General features: G+C 43.5%; 1 protein-coding gene across 1 annotated transcript in view; it reads left to right on the top strand.

Moving 5' to 3' along the window:
* PLPP3 (phospholipid phosphatase 3) overlaps positions 1 to 18,423 on the top strand; it is a 101,963-nt gene extending 83,540 nt beyond the window's left edge. Inside the window, exon 6 of the mRNA XM_003411056.4 lies at positions 16,358 to 18,423. Within this exon, the coding sequence (XP_003411104.1) occupies positions 16,358 to 16,483 (126 nt within the window). The 3' untranslated portion in view covers positions 16,484 to 18,423. The remainder of the gene's footprint in view (positions 1 to 16,357) is intronic.
* Positions 18,424 to 18,654: the final 231 nt, after the last annotated feature.

Genomic DNA, 18,654 nt, shown 5'->3' with positions numbered 1-18,654 from the left:
TTTATGTGTGTCTCTGATTCAACTGTAAGTTTCTCGGGAGCAGCGGCCACATGTATTATTCTGTGTTACCAAGGCCTCTCAGGGACCCTGGCTCAGAGTAAGTAAATGCTTGCTTAAAAAACAAAATCCTAGAATCAGTGGGTTGATCAAAGCTTTGTTGGGAACTCTATAGGAAACGTTCTGTTAAAGGTTTGGGGATGGATAAGGCTCAGTCCTTGCAAATCCCAGACTGGCTGCTTACCCAGACAGGGGAGGAGCAGGAGCTTCTGTATGAAGCAGCACACTGGGCTGTGGAAGTGCCGTGCGTGTGCGTAGGGTGCGTCAACAGGCAGGCGAGGGCCTGGTGCAGGGTCCTGTGGTCAAGAAGAGGGAGGAGAAGTTGGGGTGATCAGAATGGGTACCACGAAAAAGTAGCATCTGAACTGCTTGCCCGCCCAGCCATGGGAATCCTAGCCTAAGGGACTAACCGTTTTGATGGCTTTCGTCACATTTCTTTCTTCCTTCCTTTTTTTTTTTTTTTTTTTAAAGTCAAAGCCAGAAAGGAGAAAAGCTGGGGAAGGAAACCCTTAATGAGAGTGACTGTCACTGACCAGCTTATTCCCAGTGCTTGACCCTTTAACACAAAGTGACAGTGGGGGATGGAAGTTTGAAGTAAGAGTAATAATAACCCTTTGCTGACTGTGCCCACTGAGCTTTGCTCTTAGCAATAGGGCCTGCTGTTGTGTTTCCTTCTTGGTGCCACTGCCCTAATTGGAGTCTCCTCTACCCCCAATTAAAAAAAATTAAAGGTGGGAGATCCTTCGTAGCCTTCCTCTCTTTTATATCCTAAAAGAGCGATTGGACAAAGTATCTGGGAGGGTGAAGACTTCAGTTCTAGAAGGAATCTGAGGGTCTGACTTTTATCCTGTTTGGCTCTGGCTGACCATAACACAAGAATTTGGTTCTAGCATTTGTAAAGCACCTCCTGTCTACAGGCACCGTTCTAGATACTTTGCCCATTATCTCCTTTTAGCCACACAAAGCCATTTTACTACAGCCATTTTGCACATGAGGTAGCTAAGGCTCAGAGAGATGACTCAAGTCATCCAAAGTCACAGGGCTAGTAGACAGCTGCTCCCAAGCTTTGCCCTCTGTACTTTGCAGGGAGGAAGGATCACTGAAGCTGAAGGCCGGCCACAGGTAACCTGAGGCATAAACAGCACAGAGAACTCCTGAGAGTATAATTTAAGGGTGTCACGGGGTCCTTGCCATCCCTTTGGGCTGAGAGTCATTCCTTTGAGTTTGAAAGCCTGTTATATAATGTGAAGATGGTTTGGAGAGGAGTGATAAATATCTTTCCCCGCCCTTTGCTTACTCAGCTGTGAACAAGTGAGGACAGGGACTCTATCATACTCATCATTTAAGCTCCAGTGCCTAACACCCAGCCTGGTGCACAGTAGGAGCTCATGGTTCCAGCTGAGTGACTCCCAGCACTGAGCCATCTGTGCCATTTAACCCACCTGAGAAGGCCAGAGGGAGAAAGTGGCTGGCAGCTGTGGCTGATCAGTGTAAGAGACTGGGAATACTCAGCATTGTGAAAAGAAAGTAGTGGATCCTTTCCCATTCTAAGATCCCAGGGTTTTGTGGTTCTGGTTTTGATTGTGAGGGAGACAGACACAAACAAAGCCCAGGACCCTTGGATTGAGCTAGAGATGAGCAGATCCCTGAGGAGACCTGGGGAACCAAGGGGCTCTTATAGGACATGGGGTGCCCAGAGAGAAGTAGCTGTGAGGAGGGTGAAGGGCATCTGCCTAACAGGTTTTGCAGCTTTATCAGGGATTTTTCCTGAGTTATGCAATGTAGCTCTCTGCAGCCCAGGCAAGAGCCTGTGACCTCTGCTCTGCTTGTGCCACATAGCAGAACTTTCCACCAAGAAGCAGGGCTAGCTGTCCCAATAAATCCCAGGGCACAAAGCCAAACTCTCTTCCCACCTGGGAATGTGACTATATTGAATGGTTCTGGAAACATGGAGATACTTCCTGGGGTTAAGAAGACCAAGAAAGAGGTAGTGCAAACCAAAAAAACCAAACACGTTGCCGTTGAGTCGATTTCGACTCATAGCGACCCTATAGGACAGAGTAGAACTGCCCCATATAGTTCCCAAGGAGCGCCTGGTGGATTCGAACTCCCGACCTTGTGGTTAGCAGCCGTAGCTCTTAACCGCTATGCTACCAGGGTTTCCAGAGGCAGTGCAGTATGGCGTATAAGAAAGAAACCTGGAATCCTTTCCCACTCTGCCAGGTAACCTTTAAGCCAAGCCTCTCTGAACTCTCCATTAACTTCACAGAGAAGTCGTGATTGCTAGTTGAGAGCCCACTGTGTGCCAGCCACAATGTTTACACTTTGCACAGATCATCTTCTTCAGTCCCTTGAAAATCCTGTATTGAAGATTCCATTATTGTCCTCATTTAAGAGATGAGGAAACAGAGGTTAAGAAGGTCATGCAGAGAGAAGGTAGAGAAGCCACATAACCCCAAGGAGTCCAATACACAAGGACTCCAAGACCAAGCTTCTTTTAAGCACCCCATCTCCTGACTGCTGTCCATTCCCCTCACCTCTAGGCATACCAAGCTTCTCAGTATTTCCCCAGCACCCTGAGCTCTTATCTTGGAAAGCTATTCCCCTTCTCTGCCTGGTCCCTTTAATGGAGCACAGTTCCCAAGTCGTCTCATCTCAGATGAAACCTTCTGAATTAGTAACCTATGGCTGCTGTTATTAATTACCATAAACTTTAGTGGCTTAAAGCAACACAGATTTATTTTCTTACAGTTCTGGAGGTGAGGAGTCCAAAAAGGGTCTTAGTGGGCTAAAATAAAGGTGCTGGCAGGACTGTGTTCCTTCTGGAGATTCGAGGGAAGAATGCTTGCCTTTCCCAACTTCTAGAGATCATCTAGAGCCCCTGCATGGGGCAAACATTTAAGTACTCAACTACTAGCTAAAAGGTTGGTGGTTCGAACCCACCAAGAGGTACCTCAGAAGAAAGACCTGGCAATCTGCTTCTAAAAGGTCACAGTCTTGAAAACCTTATGGAGCAGTTCTACTCTTCACACATGAGGTCACCATGAGTCAGGATCAACTATGCAGTAGTTAAGAGAGATCATCTGCACTCCTTGGCTCCTGGCCGCGTCCTCCATCTTTAAAGCCAGCAGGGTAGCATCTTTAAATCGCTCCCTTTCTCTGGCTTCTGCTTCTTCCATCACATCTCCATCTGTGACTCTGACCCTCCTGCCTCCCTGTTATAAAGACCCTTGTGATTACGTGGGGTCCATGCAGAAAATCTAGTTGTAATCCCCCATCTCATGATCCTTAATTTGTTATGTAAAGGAACATATTCACAGGTTCCAGGAATTAGGATGTGAATGTCTTTGGTGGCAGAGGGGCATTGTTTAGCCCACCACAGTTTCCCTCCGGGAAGACAGAATTGCCTGGCTTCATTCCTGTGCTACCGCGACCCTTTGCACTTTCTTCCCCGCCCCCCACCCCCCACAGCGTCTGGCCTGTTCTATCACAATTGCCTGCTCATATGTTTGTCTCCCCAACTAGATTGTGGGTACTTTAATAGCATAATCCATGGCTTAACCTTCTGGTTAGTCATTCCCAGTGCCTAGTACATCAGCTGACACACGATGGTGCTTGATAAGCGTTGCTTAAGTAATGAATGATGCATTAGCTTGTGACCTCAAGCAAGACACTTCCCCACCGAGGCTAGTTTCTGCATCTGTGACATGATCTTGGAGGTTCTGTAACTCTGTGACCTTTTTCCACAGAGGTTCTGTAGCATAGCTGATTTTGCAGTAGCTAAGCTCTGGACATGTCTTCTCAGATGGGCTGTCTCCCCACAGTGCTTGTAAAGGTGCCTTTTATTTGGAGATCGCAGCATGCGTCCCAGTGCGTGCAGTACGCGATCCTAGAAAGTTGGTTCAGACACTGCAGAGCCTTGGGCAACAAGCTGTGACAGCCAAGTGCTTTTACCTGAGTCCACTAAGGGGAGGTCCTGTCATGGCAAGCAGACTTGTCTAGACAAAAAAGCACAGGCCAAACTGGAGTGGGTTCGATTTCCTTCCTCATGGCTCAGTAGTTGAACCCTTTCCAGAAAGGGAAGACAATAGAACCCAGCACAAACAGATTACATACACAATGTCACGGACTCAGCACAGAGGTACAGGATCATATAAGCCTGCATACAGAGGTGTACACCTTCACCCACATGGACAGAAGCACACACACAAAGGCAGAGAGCTGCCAAGCCACAGCCCAGATAGAGGCGAATGGACAGTCATACCCAGATACATAGACATTCATTTATTCTCCCTCTGTCAGCAGCAGTCAGAACAACAGACACAGAGAGACAGATGCAGACACAGGTAGATATTGACCCTCACAGTCTCCTTCCCATCTCCACACACGTACAGTGACTCCAACCAAAAGCAAGAACACAGTGGTCCAGCTCACCATACCCACCAGCTGGACTAACCGAGGGACTTGGATGAAGGGACAGACATCAGTTCGTTTCCTATCCGGTGACAACTTGCATATCTGGTCACCTCCTCCCTGACCCCTCTAACAGATGGCAAATTATGGGGCCCTGGAGGGGTCAGGGGAGGGCCAGCCTGCCATTGCTTTGGGCTCCACAAAGGAAGCAGCTGCTGATGAATTTCATAAACACACAGCAGAGCCCTTCCTGGTCTTCCTCTCCCCGGGGTGTGCCTCAGCTAGTGGTGGCTCTTTTGTGTGCTGCAGTTTTGCTCCAGGATGTAGGGAAGGGCAAGGGAATTCTTTGTCTCTGCCCTAGGGAGGTGACCTTGGGGAAAGAGACCAGCAAGAATGATAGTGTGAAGAAGAGTTCAGAGATAGCTCTTCAGGAGGAAACCGAGGTGCAGAGAGAGAGAGGATGTGGCCTGCCCAGGGACACACAGCAGACAGTGGAGAGTAGGAACCCAGTCCCAGTCCTTGATTCCTGTCCATGTACCATCTCAAAAGGGCTAAGACAATAAACTCCAGACATGCTTGGTCTATGCCAGGAATTTGCAAGATTTCTTTCTTCTCTAATGGGAGAGATTCTCATCTATTGCCATTGAATTTATTTCAGTGCCACACAGGGGAATGGGTGAAATGACCTCCCAAATCTCTCCAGTCTTATGAAAGCCTAGCCCTTTGCCCAGTAAGCCCTGGGGCTGAGCCTGCCACCCTAGGCTCTCAGTCTCAGGTGGGCATGGGTACCAGGAATGGGGATGTGGAAGGGAGAAGGAAGCAAAGGCAGAGATAAACCTTGGCTCCTACTGGATGATGACAGTATCCTTACAGTACTCTACAGTTTGCAAAGTGGTTCTCCTTTCTCATTTACCTTATGAGAAGGAAGGGGCGGATGGTGAGGCAGAGACCCGGAAGGGAATTCTATTCCTGCCACTTGCTAGTTAGGCAGCTTGGGCAATTCACTTCAGCTCTCTGTGCCTCCTTTTTGTATTCTGTGAAGCGGGAGTGATAATACCTATGCGATATTTGGATTGAGGAATCAATGAAATAAACGATGAGTACTGCTTGGCCCATGCAGCACATTTATTGAATGTGTATTATGCATTTATCACTATGCTTGGTTTTAAGGATCCAGAGCTACAAAAAAGACTTGGTCCTTCCAGTAGCTTTCAAAGACTTGGCCACAATTCGTAAGAAGAAATACATTTTACATCATAAGCCAGTAAAGGCATACACACATAACTGAAACAAATATTCCACAAAATAATGCTTACTGTGTGTGATATGTTCTGCTATTTTCTATTTAACCTTTAAAAATGCTGGTGGTCAGCACCCAGTAAGTTAATTTCGTAATTTATTAATGGTTTGCGACCTGCAGTTTGAAAACCATTGATCTAGTGGGAACAGAGAGGTAAACAAACGAGAGCAATAAAATGGTATAGTGGCTGGGATAGGATTCTCTACTGGGGACAGTGGGGACACCAGAGAGATGATAATTAATTCTTCTCAAGGTTGTTGGACTGGAAAGAATTCCTGGAGGAGATGGTTCTTGAAAGATCAGTGAACATTTAATATAAGATACAGAAGGTAAGGAAGGAGAGCTTGTGCTGAAGGAATAGCATAAACCAAGATAGGAGATGACTGGGAATATGGTATGTTTTGTGACCCTAGGAATTTAGAAGAAAACGACTGGAATTTGTGGAATAATGGGGAGTTGAGCTCAATAAATAGTAACCCTCTTTTCCCTTACAGCTTCAACATTGTAGGATTTCTGGGAGTGGTGGCCCTGCCGTTGTCCAGTCATGGGGTACCACGTTCCAATACTCCAACTCTTGCTGAGTGGAACACCCCATTGTCAGAGCTGTTGGCCCTGTGGGTTCTCCTTCCCTGAAATCTTCCTTTTTCATAGCCTGGAAGTGGACATTTCATTCAGGCTCCTTGGCGGGGCACAGATCTTTATTCTCCTTCAGCATTGCCCACAACCTCCCCTCCTCTCGTGCTCCAACCCCACCCCCCTTCTTTATGTAGGACTAACTTTCAATAGCAGTGAAAGTCATTAACAATGGTAACTAAGGTAATATTCAAATAGCCCTTTATAGGTACAAAGTGTTTTCATGTCTACTCTTTTATATAAGTTTTGCAGTAACTATGTGAAAGTAGGCTTTTTTTAAAATAACATTTGCACACAGATACAAGGCAGATTTATTATCTGAAATCATAAACCTCTTCAGTTTATGTAAAGTCAAGTAGAGAGAAGTGTGTGACCTAGCCCAAGTCCCACAGCAATAGCAATTTCGGGGCTAGATGCTGCTGTCTGACTCCCATGGTGACGCTCTTCCCAGCGTGTCACGTTCCCTCTCAGCTACACCAGGAAATCCCTCAACACAGACAGCTGGCAAATCCCCAGTGCCAAAAGCTGCTGCAAGCCCTTTATTGAGGTCAAAAAGTAATGAATGTAATCGGGTAACTCCCATTTAGTCAAAAGACAGGGCTGCCAAAGATGGCTTTTCTTTAGCCAGCATGAGGGTGAGCCAGATTCCAAGGCTTTCTCTCCCCTAATCTTTCCTTAATCTGTGAGATAGTTCATTATGGCAGAGCAGGAAGCCAAAAGGAAATCTCAAGGCCTAGGCATATAGGGTATATGAATAAGGAGCAGTAGGCATGGTCTGTACTCAAACCCAGAGTGGACTAGGCTATTGAGAGCTGTAGTTGCTGGGCTCTGAGCACAGAGATGACTCAACACAATTCATGCTCTTTAAGGAAACATGACATAGCATTTCAAGCATTATGCAATGACGCCTAAGGCCTAGTGCTGTGATAGAAGGCCATTAAAAATTCAATATGGTTACCAAGGAGGGAAGGTAGGGATGGCTCAAGGGTGCTGTCATGATGCTCAGTTGACAAATAAACTGCTCTCAGAGAGATGATAACCTGTCTGACTAAAAAAAAAAACACAGAGCCATTAAATGGCAGACCTGGGAGTTGAGTCCATCTGTTTATCTCTATGAACTATCCTCGAATGGTTCTCTTAACTTCAGTCTGCATAACAAACACCTCTAGTGTTTGCTAAAATACAGACTCCAGGCCACACTTCCAGTAGACCTGGGGTGAGCCTAGGAACCTGGTTTTTCAAGACATACCCAGGTGATTTTGAAACAGATGGTCTGAGGCCAGCACTTGGAGAAATATTGGAAAGACAATCTCTTGGTTTTCTTCTGGTTCTAAGATTCTGTAACTCTGCTTTTATACTTGTCTGCTCTGTGCTAGCATCTAAGCTCAGTGGGAGCATATAAAAATTGTAATGCATAAGGCCATCATTCCTATCTTCAAGGAGCTCACTTACACAATCTCAGGAGTTGAAACGCTCCAGAAACATTTAAAGGATGATTTTGTTATAATCTGCCCTTGATAGAATGGCCCTCAGAATTTGCTAACTCAGCCATTTGCAGCAATGGAAGCGGAAAGCTGGCTACTGACCAGACTTCTGATTTCTGGCCAGTGTGGTGCCTGGTGAGCTCCAGCCAGGGAGCACCCCAGTAGAGCTGGGCTGTGTGTGTTCCGAGGGGCCTGGCATCTCCGGGGTGTGTGAATGTCATCAAGAAGGCATGGGAGCATCTTCCTTTTTTTTTTTCCCTAAATTTTAGTTACTTTTGTTGTTGTTGAGAATACAGACAGCAAAACGTACACCAGTTCAACAGTTACTATATGTACAATTTGGTGACATTGACTATATTCTTGGAGTTGTACAACCATTTTCACCCTCCCTTTTTGAGTTGTTCTTCTCTCCTTAAGTATAAACTCACTGCCTCCTAAGGTTTCTATCTAATCTTTTGAGTTGCTATTGTCAGTTTGATCCCATATAGATCGTTCTTAAAAGAGCATAATGCTAATGCTCAAGGCAGACCCTTTTTACTAGATAAGCTTAACTGTTGTTTGATTTTCAGATGACTTCAGGGGATATTTTTGGTTTAAATTTTAAAGATTATCTCAGGGCACCCTCCATGGCTCCAGAAAGTCTAGCATTCTTGAGAATTTTAAATTCTGTTCCGCATTTCCCCCCTTTTGATCAGGATTCTTCTATGGAATCTTTGATCAAAATGTTCCGTAATGGTAGCCAGAAACCATCCAGTTCTTCTGGACTCATGGCAAAGGAGCCAGTTGTTCATGGAGGCAATTAGCCACACATTCCATACCCTCCTATTTCGGACTCTTCCTCCTTTCTCTGTTGCTCCAGGTGAATAGAGACAAATTGATGTGCCTTGGATGGCCTCTTGTAAGCTTTAAAGGCCCCAATCACTAAGCAAGGAACCAGGAGGTAGAACAGAAGCACTAAACATGTTGTTATTAGGCCAGTTAACTGAGATGTCCCATGAAACCATAACCCTAAACCTCCAAACCAAGGAACCAAATCCCATGAGGTGTTTGGTTGTATATAAACAGGCTCAGCAGCTACTTTTTTTTTTTTTTTTTGTCACTGTTGTAAATATATCTATCACACAACTTTTGCCAATTCATCTTTTTACAGCTGTATAACTTACTGACAGCAAGTGCAGTAATCACCTGTGCTACTCTACTTTTAATCAATGCGTTTTTTTCGTAACCATTAGTCCCCCTTTGCCCCCTCCCTTCCATTCCTGGTAACCGCTAAGAAACTTTGGTCTCCATGCATTTGTCTTTTCCTGTTTTTTTATATAAGTGAAATCATACAATATTTTGTGATTGGCTTATTTCACTCAGCATAATGTCTGCAAGCTCCGTCCATACTGTAACATGTATCAAGACTTCATTTCTTCTACTGGCTGAGTAATATTCCATTGTATGTATGTATCACATTTTGTTTATCCGTTCATCTGTTGATGGGGATTTAGGTTGTTTCCACCTTTTGGCTATTGTGAATAGTGCTGCAGTGGACATTGGTATACAGGTCTCTTTGGGTATATATCTAGGAATGGGATTACTGGGTCGTATGTTAGTTCTATTTTTAGTTTTTTGAGGACCGCCACACTGTCTTCTACAACAGTTGTACCATTTTGCGTTCCCACCAGCAATGGATAAGAGTTCTAATTCTCCACATCCTCGCCAACATTTGTTATTATTATTATTTTTTAATCTTAGCCATTATTTAAAAAAAAAAAAAAATGCTGTCAAGTCAATTCGAACTTACAGTGACCCTATAAGACAGGGTACAATTGCCCTATAGGGTTTTTAAGGAGCAGCTGGTGGATTGAAGCTGCTGACCTTTTGGTTAGCAGCGGAACTCTTAACCACTGTGCCACGAGGGCTCTTAGCCATTCTACTGGGAGTGAAATGGTATTTCATTGTGGTTTTTATTTGAATCTCTCTGATGGCTAATGATGCTGAGCATCTTTTCATGTGTTTGGTGGTCATTTGAATGTCTTTTTTGGTGAAATGTCTATTCAGGTCCTTTGCCCATTTTATGATTGGATCATTTGTCTTTTTGTTGTTAAGTTGTCCAGGTTTTTTTATATACTTTGGTTATTAATTTCTAATTGGATTATGGTTTCCGAAGATATTCTCCCAGTCAGCAACTTGTCTTTTCACTTTTTTGGTAAAGTCTTTTGATGAACAAAAGTTTTTAGTTTTTATGAGTTCCCATTTATTTAATTTTATCTTTCCCTGTTTGTGCTTTTGTTATTATATTAGAAAAACCATTGTTGAAAGCTAGGCCTGACAGCGTTGTCTCTGCTTGTTCTAATAAGAATTTTATGGTTTTAGTTTTCACATTTAGATCCTTAATCCATTTTGAATTTGTTTTTGTGTGTGATGTGAGGCATGGATCCTGTTTCATTTTTTGAGTCTTCTTTAATCTCTTTCAGCAGTGTTATATAGCTTGGATTGTGTAAGTCCTTCACATCCCTGGTTAGATTTATTCCTAGGTATTTTATTCTCTTAGATGCTACTGTAAATGGAATTGTTTCCCTAATTTCCCTTTCTGATTTCTCATTGCTGGTGTATAGAAATCCAACTGATTTTTGTTTGGATTTTGTTTGAATTTTGCAACTCTGCTAAATTCCTTTATTAGCTCTAGAAGTTTTCTTGTGGACTCTTTGGGATTTCTTATATGTAGGATCATATCATCCATGTAGAGGTAATTTTACTTCTTCTTTTCCAATGTGGATGCCTTTTATTTCTTGTCTTTTTTTTTTTTTATTGGTCCAGCTAGGACTTCTGATACAATATTAAATAGAAGCAGTGAGAGCCGCACCCTTAACTTATTCCCGATTTCAAGGAGAAAGCTCTCAGTTTTTCTTCATTATGATGTTGGCTGTTGGCTTTTCATATATGCCCTGAATTTTCACTCATACACAAATCTTCTTTAGGGTTTTCATCAAGCATGGATGTTGGATTTTATCAGATGCTTTTTCTGCATCCATAGAGTTGATCATGTGGTTCTTTTCCATTGTTTTATTTAGGATTTTTGTGCATCTTCCTTCTTGATTGTGCTTATTTGCCTAAAGTAGCCCCAGAAATTATAGGACTGCTAGAGTAAAACCTATCTGTCCTGTCCCATCAGCACATCTTCATGTACAGACTTGACACGCTCCTTCATATTTGCACTCATTCCCATTTCCCTCTCTCTCCTTTTCCTTTTTTCAGTTTTTCTCTTCTCCTCTTCCTTCATAGAGGGTAGGGAGGAGAAGGACCATAATTTGCAGCCTGCTTTGTGTAGGTAAGCACTGAGCACACACACCAGTTGGAATGGCCTCCACTTATCAGCCTCTTACAGTGCACCAGGCACTCTGCTGCCCTTTAGCCACTTGTTATGACATATAGTCTTTGGAGTAACCCTCTGAGGTAGGTATTGTATCTCCTATTTAGGTATCTTGCTGAAAATGGTAAAACTTGGATGTAAAGACGTCTTTCGTATTCCAAAGAACAAAGATTTTTTAATGTGTGTTGGATTGAGAGTGGGAGATGGTGATGCAATGGTATTAGAACACGAATAATGGTCACCATTTGTACAGATTCTTCCTTACGGTGAATGAACAGGGTTCCTCCAGCCCAAGGTTGCCTTGTTTGTATGTAGTCTTGCTCCTGAAGGAAAGGAGACATTGACCTGAATGTTTGAGAAAATCAGATCATTTTACCCTCAAACCACAGAATAACCTGCCGTTCTAACTCAGGAGGAAGTCAGAATCACTTCCCAAGACACTGTCAGAAAGAGTCAAAATATTGGAAGGCAGAGGAAAGTAGAGTTATAATTTTTCCCCCAGCATATTTACCCAAACTGTAAGAGTTTTCTGGTAACACATGCAAGGATCTCCGGAGTGAAGAACAGTGCTGGAAAGAAAAGCATTACCTCCCCCCTCCCTCCCTCCCACACACACATACCATCTATACCAGCTTCGTTCTATCCTCAACATCTCAAAATCCACCTCTTCTTCGTCTCCACAGCATGACTGTAGTTCAGGACTCATCCTCTCCTAGACTCTGTACTAGTATGCCATTGGTCTCACTACCTTCAGGCTCACTGCACCCTTTCCCAACTCCTTCTGTATTCTGAAAGGAGCCCTGGTGGTGCAATGGTTAAATACTTGGCTGCTGGCGGAAAGGCTGATAGTTTGAATTCACCCAGCAGCTCCATGGGAGAAAGACCTGGTGTTTGCTCCCATAAAGATTAAACCAAAACCAAAAACCAAATGAGTTGCTGTCAAGTCAATTCTGACCCGTAGCGACCCTATAGGGCAGAGTAGAACTGTCCCATCAGTTTCCAAGGTAATCTTTACAGAAGCAGACTGCCACATCTTTCTCCTGGGGGTAGGTTCAAACCTCCAGCCTTTCAGTTAGCACCTAACTGCTGCGCCACCAAGGCTCCTCCACATAAAGACTACAGCCTAGAAAACCTTATGAGGCAGTTCTACTCTGTTACATGGGGTTGTTATGAGTCAAAATCGACTCAGCGGCACCTAATGACAACAGCATCTGTATTCTAGATTCCAACATGATCTTAATGCAAGTCTTCCCAACGTGATGCTTTCCTGCTTAAGCCTTGACGACATTTCCTAGAGCCAAGAGAATAAGATCTGAACTCCTCAACATGTCATAGAAGGCTTTTCAAGGTGTGGCCCTGGCCATTGCAGCCTCATGGAATGATCCGCCCTTAGCCATACTGAGCTTCTCACAGTTCCCTGAACCTGCTGTGCTTGCTCACTCCTGTGCTTGTGCACACGCTGCTCCTGCCTGTAACAACATTCCTGTTATTCACCACCTGGCTAACTCCTATTTAGCCTTCAAAGCTAAGCTCAAATACACCTCTTTTGGGGGAAAGTCTGCTGTGGCTCTCTGCCCTTCCCTTCTGTCTAGGTTAGATGCCATATTCTCTGTGGCTTTTTAACATCCTGGCTTCCCTCTATCATAATCCTTAAAGCACTGTACTGTAGTTATCTCTGTAGCTCTCTCCCTCACTCGGCTGTGAGCTCCTGAAAGGTCTCTGTCTTATGTATATTTATATTCTCAGGGCTTGGAACAGAGAACTATCTCAGTAGATATTTACTGGTTGCATTCATTCATTTCTCAAAAAAAAAAAAAAAAGATAATTATACAATGCAAAGAATCAGAGAAATGGAATTGACGGCCAGTGCTCTGAGCAGTGTAACTTAGAACACTTCTTGGCACTTAGGGTATAGAGTTCCTATTTGCTGAGTATGACTGTAGCCTGAGACCTAAGATTGCTACTTAATGTGTACGGACCCTTCCTGGCCTGGGCTCCTGGGTTTTCTTTCTGGGTGAAGATCATCTTCTGCACAAATGCTCCAAGTCCTTTTTTGTGTTCTGCTGCTCAGGCATTGGGAGGACTGAACCCTGTTTGAGTCTGACAGGTCATGTTTTATGATTCCCAAAAAGTATTTGTGTAACCTCAAGCTACACTGAAAGCGAAATACCGCTTAAAGGGGGATTCTGCTGGACTGGGCCCAACTTCTCATGTTGCCACTGGGCTGTGCGCTTTTGTTGTGTGAGTATGTGGTCCCTCCAGAAGTCTTCAAGAGCTCCCTGTGCCGATAGGATTCGAGGCCAAAGCACTTGCTTCCCAGTAGTTTAGAAATTCAACAATATTTATTGAGCCCTTGCTGTGGGCAAGGCCCAACGCTAAGTGTTGTGGGTGATAGAAGATGATTAGGGCAAGGACTGTGCCTTCAAGAAACTTCTTATCTAGGAAAAAAGGCTGATGAGCAAAGTTTTGGTGACTCCAGGGAATATGGGACACTGTGAGCCCAGTAATTCCTCTGGTGTCCAGAGTATTAGAGACAGAAATGCCTTTTGTTGAACCATGTACTAGACACCGTTTTAGATCTTCTTAAGTACACTATCGCTTTTAATCTTCATATTATTCCTACCTTGCAGTTAGGAAACTGAAACACTAATATGTGGTGGGTATGAACCTAGAAAGCCATACTGGGAACTACACCAGTACATTGAGGTTATAAGTAGTAAGATCTTGAAGGAGGAGGTGTTTGTTCTGGAGAGGGGGATTCCCTGCTATGTATGCCCTCAGCAGAGAGGAAGGAGCCTAGAGAATGATCTCTAAGAAATAAGGGCGGTAAAAAAAAAAAAAAAAACTAAACCCAGTTCCGTCCAGTCGATTCCAACTCATAGCAACCCTATGAGTTGGAATAAGGGCAGTAGGAGCCCTTATTTGCTAGAACTTGCTGCTAGACTGGAATAAGTGGAGATGAACGCCAGTAATGGGGAAGGATTGATCAAAAATGAAGGGGAGGGGTAATTTTCAGGTAGCGATGAAGACATTGTCTCTGCTTCTGTCAGATGATCACCTCTTTTCAGGACAGTAGGAAGTGAGGCCGTTGGAGGAGTTGAAGGGAAATGTGGGGTGGGGCTAGAGGAGAGTTGAAAAGCTTAATAAATATTTTTCACATTTAACTTTGATCATTTTTTTAGTTTTTCCTTGTTCAGGGGGCACTTGAACACCCTTCCCCTGACCACTTGTGAAGAGTTCCCAGTGAGAGGAGCCTGAGAGCCTCCTGGCGCAGGGGCAGGCACAGTCTTTTCTAACTTGAAGATATACCTTTCTGTACCAAAATTCTTACTGTTCATGCTTCCTTAGAAAAGAAAGTGAAAAAAAAAAAAAAAAGCTTAATTTTTTTTTCTTTAAAATGGTGCATTCACTGGCACTCAAGCTATAAGTGGACTTAAAAAATCAGTTACTTTTTTTGGCTAATATTTCACTTCTTCGTAGTTACATATAAACAGTCTACCTTTCTTTTCTTCACCCTTTTTTCCCCTAAAATATCATTAAACATTCGATTAGGTAATAAATGTAATGCGTACAAAATTCAAGAGGTATAAAGGGTTTTACAATGACAAGTGCACCTTCCTTTCACCTTTGTCCTCCAGCCTCCCAGTTCCCCTGTCCTGGGTAACCCCGTGCATGACCAGTTCCTTGTTGGAATTTTTGTGGCCCTTTGTTCATTGCTGTGTTACTACAGAAGGGACATCATGGAATTTGGTTGAACAAATGCTCCAAGTCCCTACTGTGTGCTGGTCCTAAGCTGTTAAAGCCTCAGTTTTGGTGATGTCTTATGAAGGACTTCATTTTCTTGCCTCTGATGTGACCAGGAAGGAGCCCTGGTGGCGCAATGGTTAAACACTCAGCTGCTAACTGAAAGGTCAGCGGTTTGAACCCACCAGTGGCTCTGTGGGACAACGGACCTGGTGAATGCTCCCATAAAGATTTATAGCCTAGGAAACTCAATGGAGCATTCTGCTCTGTCCTATAGGGTCACTATGAGTTGGAATTGATTCAATGACACAAAACAACGTGACCATAATGAAGTCCATTGTGTTAACATCGCTAGGGAACATTCACCATCTTCAAGACAAAAGCTTTTCATGTCAGAAAGCTGTTGGACATAGGAACTTTGGAAGTGTTTTATCCCCCATTTTGAAACCTAGCCATGTGTTTCCCATAAATTACATGACTGATAGCTGCCTCTTATAGTTATTTAATACAAACTCCTGTTGCTAACTGGTTCAAATGGATTTCTGTGTATTTATTTGCCACCTAATACAAAGCATATGTGTTTCTTCAGCAACTCATCAAGTCCTTGAGTCTTTCATCATAAATCCATTGAGCAGGAACTAAGCCTGAGGCATCCTTATACCCTTGCAAATGGGAGTTCAATAAAAGTTTCTCAATGATTTTAAGAAAGACTCAGTGAGATTATATGCCTAGGAGGAAGAAGGCTGGGGAATGAGCAATAGGAGATTTTTCACTGACCTTGCCTCTGGGTTAGTTGCTGACTCCTTCAGCAACAAGACCCGGGCTTCTCGACCTCCATCAAAACTATTGGTGTCACTGGATTTTCAGGAAAAAGTGGCCACTATCTCTTCCTTATTCTAACTCCCGCTGATATATGAATTCATATTGGCTGATCTTTTTTGGTTATACCCTAGATTCCTTTGTGAGGAAAGGGAAAGTAGCATGGGTAAATGACTGTGACTAATTATGACTTGCTTCCTTTGTTTAGGAACTTCCATTTCATTGCTATTCATTTACCTTGAGAAATAAGAAATAAATAGGGGCTATGGATACGGATATGGATATGGAGCAATGGACTGAGAGTTGGGTTCTATTCCTACTGCTGCTGTGCAACCTGGGCCATGTCTCTACCCTTCTCTGGGCCTCAGTTTCCCTGTCTGTACAACGAAAGTTGCACTACATGAACTACAGCCCTTCCCTGTTGAAAGATCTGTGACTTGGAGCCCCTTTTCCCTAAAGCCCATGGTCTTGTGATGCTCCCTTTGCCTTTGAATGTCCCCAGTCCCCAGGTATCCATGACTGATCTGGGTCTCTGATTTGTGCTTCTAGGTTTTCTTCGTGTCTGACCTCTTCAAGAGCAAGACGACTCTGTCCCTGCCTCCCCCTCCTATCAGGAAGGAAATCCTCTCGCCTGTGGACATTATTGAGAGGAACAATCACCACAACATGGTGTAGGAGCCACCCACCTCTCAAGCTGTTTTTGTAAAATGACTGCTGACAGCAATTTCTTGCTGCTCTCCAATCTCATCAGACAGTAGAATGTAGGGAAAAAAAACTTTTTGCCTGACTGATTTAAAAAAGAAAAAAAAAGTGTCTTACTTTGTGGCCTTCCAAAATAGGTAGTGTTCACCTATGTGGAAACAACAGCAAACTAACCCCAGGTGCCGGAATCCTGGATGTGCAATTGGTTTAAGTGTTCATGTTCTAGTGAACACAGGCTTGTTCTGGAGCAAACACTAAAATGGTTTGAGTAGAGTCTGTTGGTCACCTTTGTGACCTGAGGAATCCCAGACCTGTAAGAAAAGCGCAAATTCACATTGTAGCACACGATGCCAGAGATAGCACTGAATTAAGAAAATAGCCATTGAGGGGGCTCCCCTCCTACGTCTCTCTGTCAACCCCACGCTGTTCTTTACTGTGACTTTGGTTCAAGAAGTTCATTTTATTTTTATTTTTGGATAAAAGGAAAGAGCAAGCTTGCTCAGTCACATTATCCCGAACCTAAATTCACACTCCTGAGGCCTTATCACTTCCCCGGCCCACAGGCCAGTAAGCACAGTCCCTCACATTAGTGATTAGGAGACTCTTTGTGGATGAGTGAATTTCACAAATAGCACAATTTCAGAAGACATCGAGGGTGCATACCCTCATTTGTCTTCTGTTGACGCATCAGCCTGTGATGCTGAAATGGCGATGACAGGATGCTGATGTTGTGTACACCAATCACCGGGCACTTGCACACTCTTTAGAAATGGTTAGACTTCAGTGACTGCCTTCTCCCTTGAAATCCTTGCTGTGTACCTACCAGGGTTTCCGCTGAGGGTCAGGAGATGAGCAAAGGCGTGGTCCGCCGCCAGCTGAGAAGAGGCAGCCTTCTGTACAAGAGATGGGGGAGTGAAGGGGGCGGAATGAAAAAGGAACCAACCTCCTGGCTACTCAAAGTCAGAAGGAGCCAGAGTAGCAGACGGGCTCATACCTGCGAGGCTGCCCTTCAAGATCACGGAGCTGACAGGGGTCCTTGTGGGTGTTGCTCTTGCTAAACTGTGTAAAGCACTATTGTCTTGGGGTTGATCTCTGGGGCAGATCTTGGTAGGTTCTGCTGGGCAGAACACGTGGGTTAAATCTCCGTAGAGAGTTTTCCTCATCCTGTATCCTTTAAGTCCTTCTAAGCAAGGTCTCACTCTAGGCAGTGTACAGGGACTCCTACGGCACCTTTGAGAAAAGGAGGAAGGAAGAAATGCTTTCAGATCTTGGGTGCAAACCTTTCAAAGGGCTAAATGTAACCACATGCATCTACCACATGCACATCCGTCCTTTCATTTCAACTATAGCAAGCTATGATTTTTATATATAAATATTATATAAATAATGTATAAAACATTAAAAGTTAACTATGTAAAATATTATTTCTGAAACAATTTTAGCTATATCCACTATGATTATAAACTGTGTCTCGACCTGTGTTATTTACATTAGCTGCTTAAAAAAGCATTGAGTTAATTTTTTTTTTAATATCAACTAAAATATCGTAGTTCTGTGGTAGACATTGTTTTACAGTGAAAGAAATAACTGCAACTAGAGAAAACTGTATAAAAGCATTAAATTGTCAGTATTTTTGTAAGGTTCCATTTTGTAAAGAGAATAATATTCAAAGACTTTTGTAGAATACAAAGTGAAAACTTGTATCTGCGAAACTATACTTGTATTAAATGTGCTTTTGAAATAAAAGCTCGTAACACAACTAATTAAGGAATTGGAAGCCTGGAATGTTTGAGGGGTGTTTGTCTCAGGTATGGGGGTGGATGGAGTGGGAACCCCAGACCTGGCCCCTCTGAACGGGCTTACCTTACCTCCTGATTCTTTCTGCGGGAAATATGGTAACCGTAGTATATCCCAGAAAAAGTATCTATACTATGTTTTTGTTTTTTTTTTTTTAAACCGTAGTATAGATACTGGAATTCCTGGGAGCTGTAAACAATTAATGCACTCTACTGCTAACCAAAATGTTGGTGGTTCCTTGGAAAAAGGCCTGGCTATTATTACTTTCAAAAAATTACACCACTGAAAACCCTATGGAACACAATTGTACTCTGACACACCTGAGGTCACCATGAGTCAAAATCCAC

Source organism: Loxodonta africana, chromosome 3 (genome assembly GCF_030014295.1).
Source record: "Loxodonta africana isolate mLoxAfr1 chromosome 3, mLoxAfr1.hap2, whole genome shotgun sequence".
In the NCBI taxonomy this organism is placed as follows: domain Eukaryota; kingdom Metazoa; phylum Chordata; class Mammalia; order Proboscidea; family Elephantidae; genus Loxodonta; species Loxodonta africana.
Note: the sequence above shows the minus strand (reverse complement) of the source record. Positions and strands in the feature narration are given on the sequence as shown.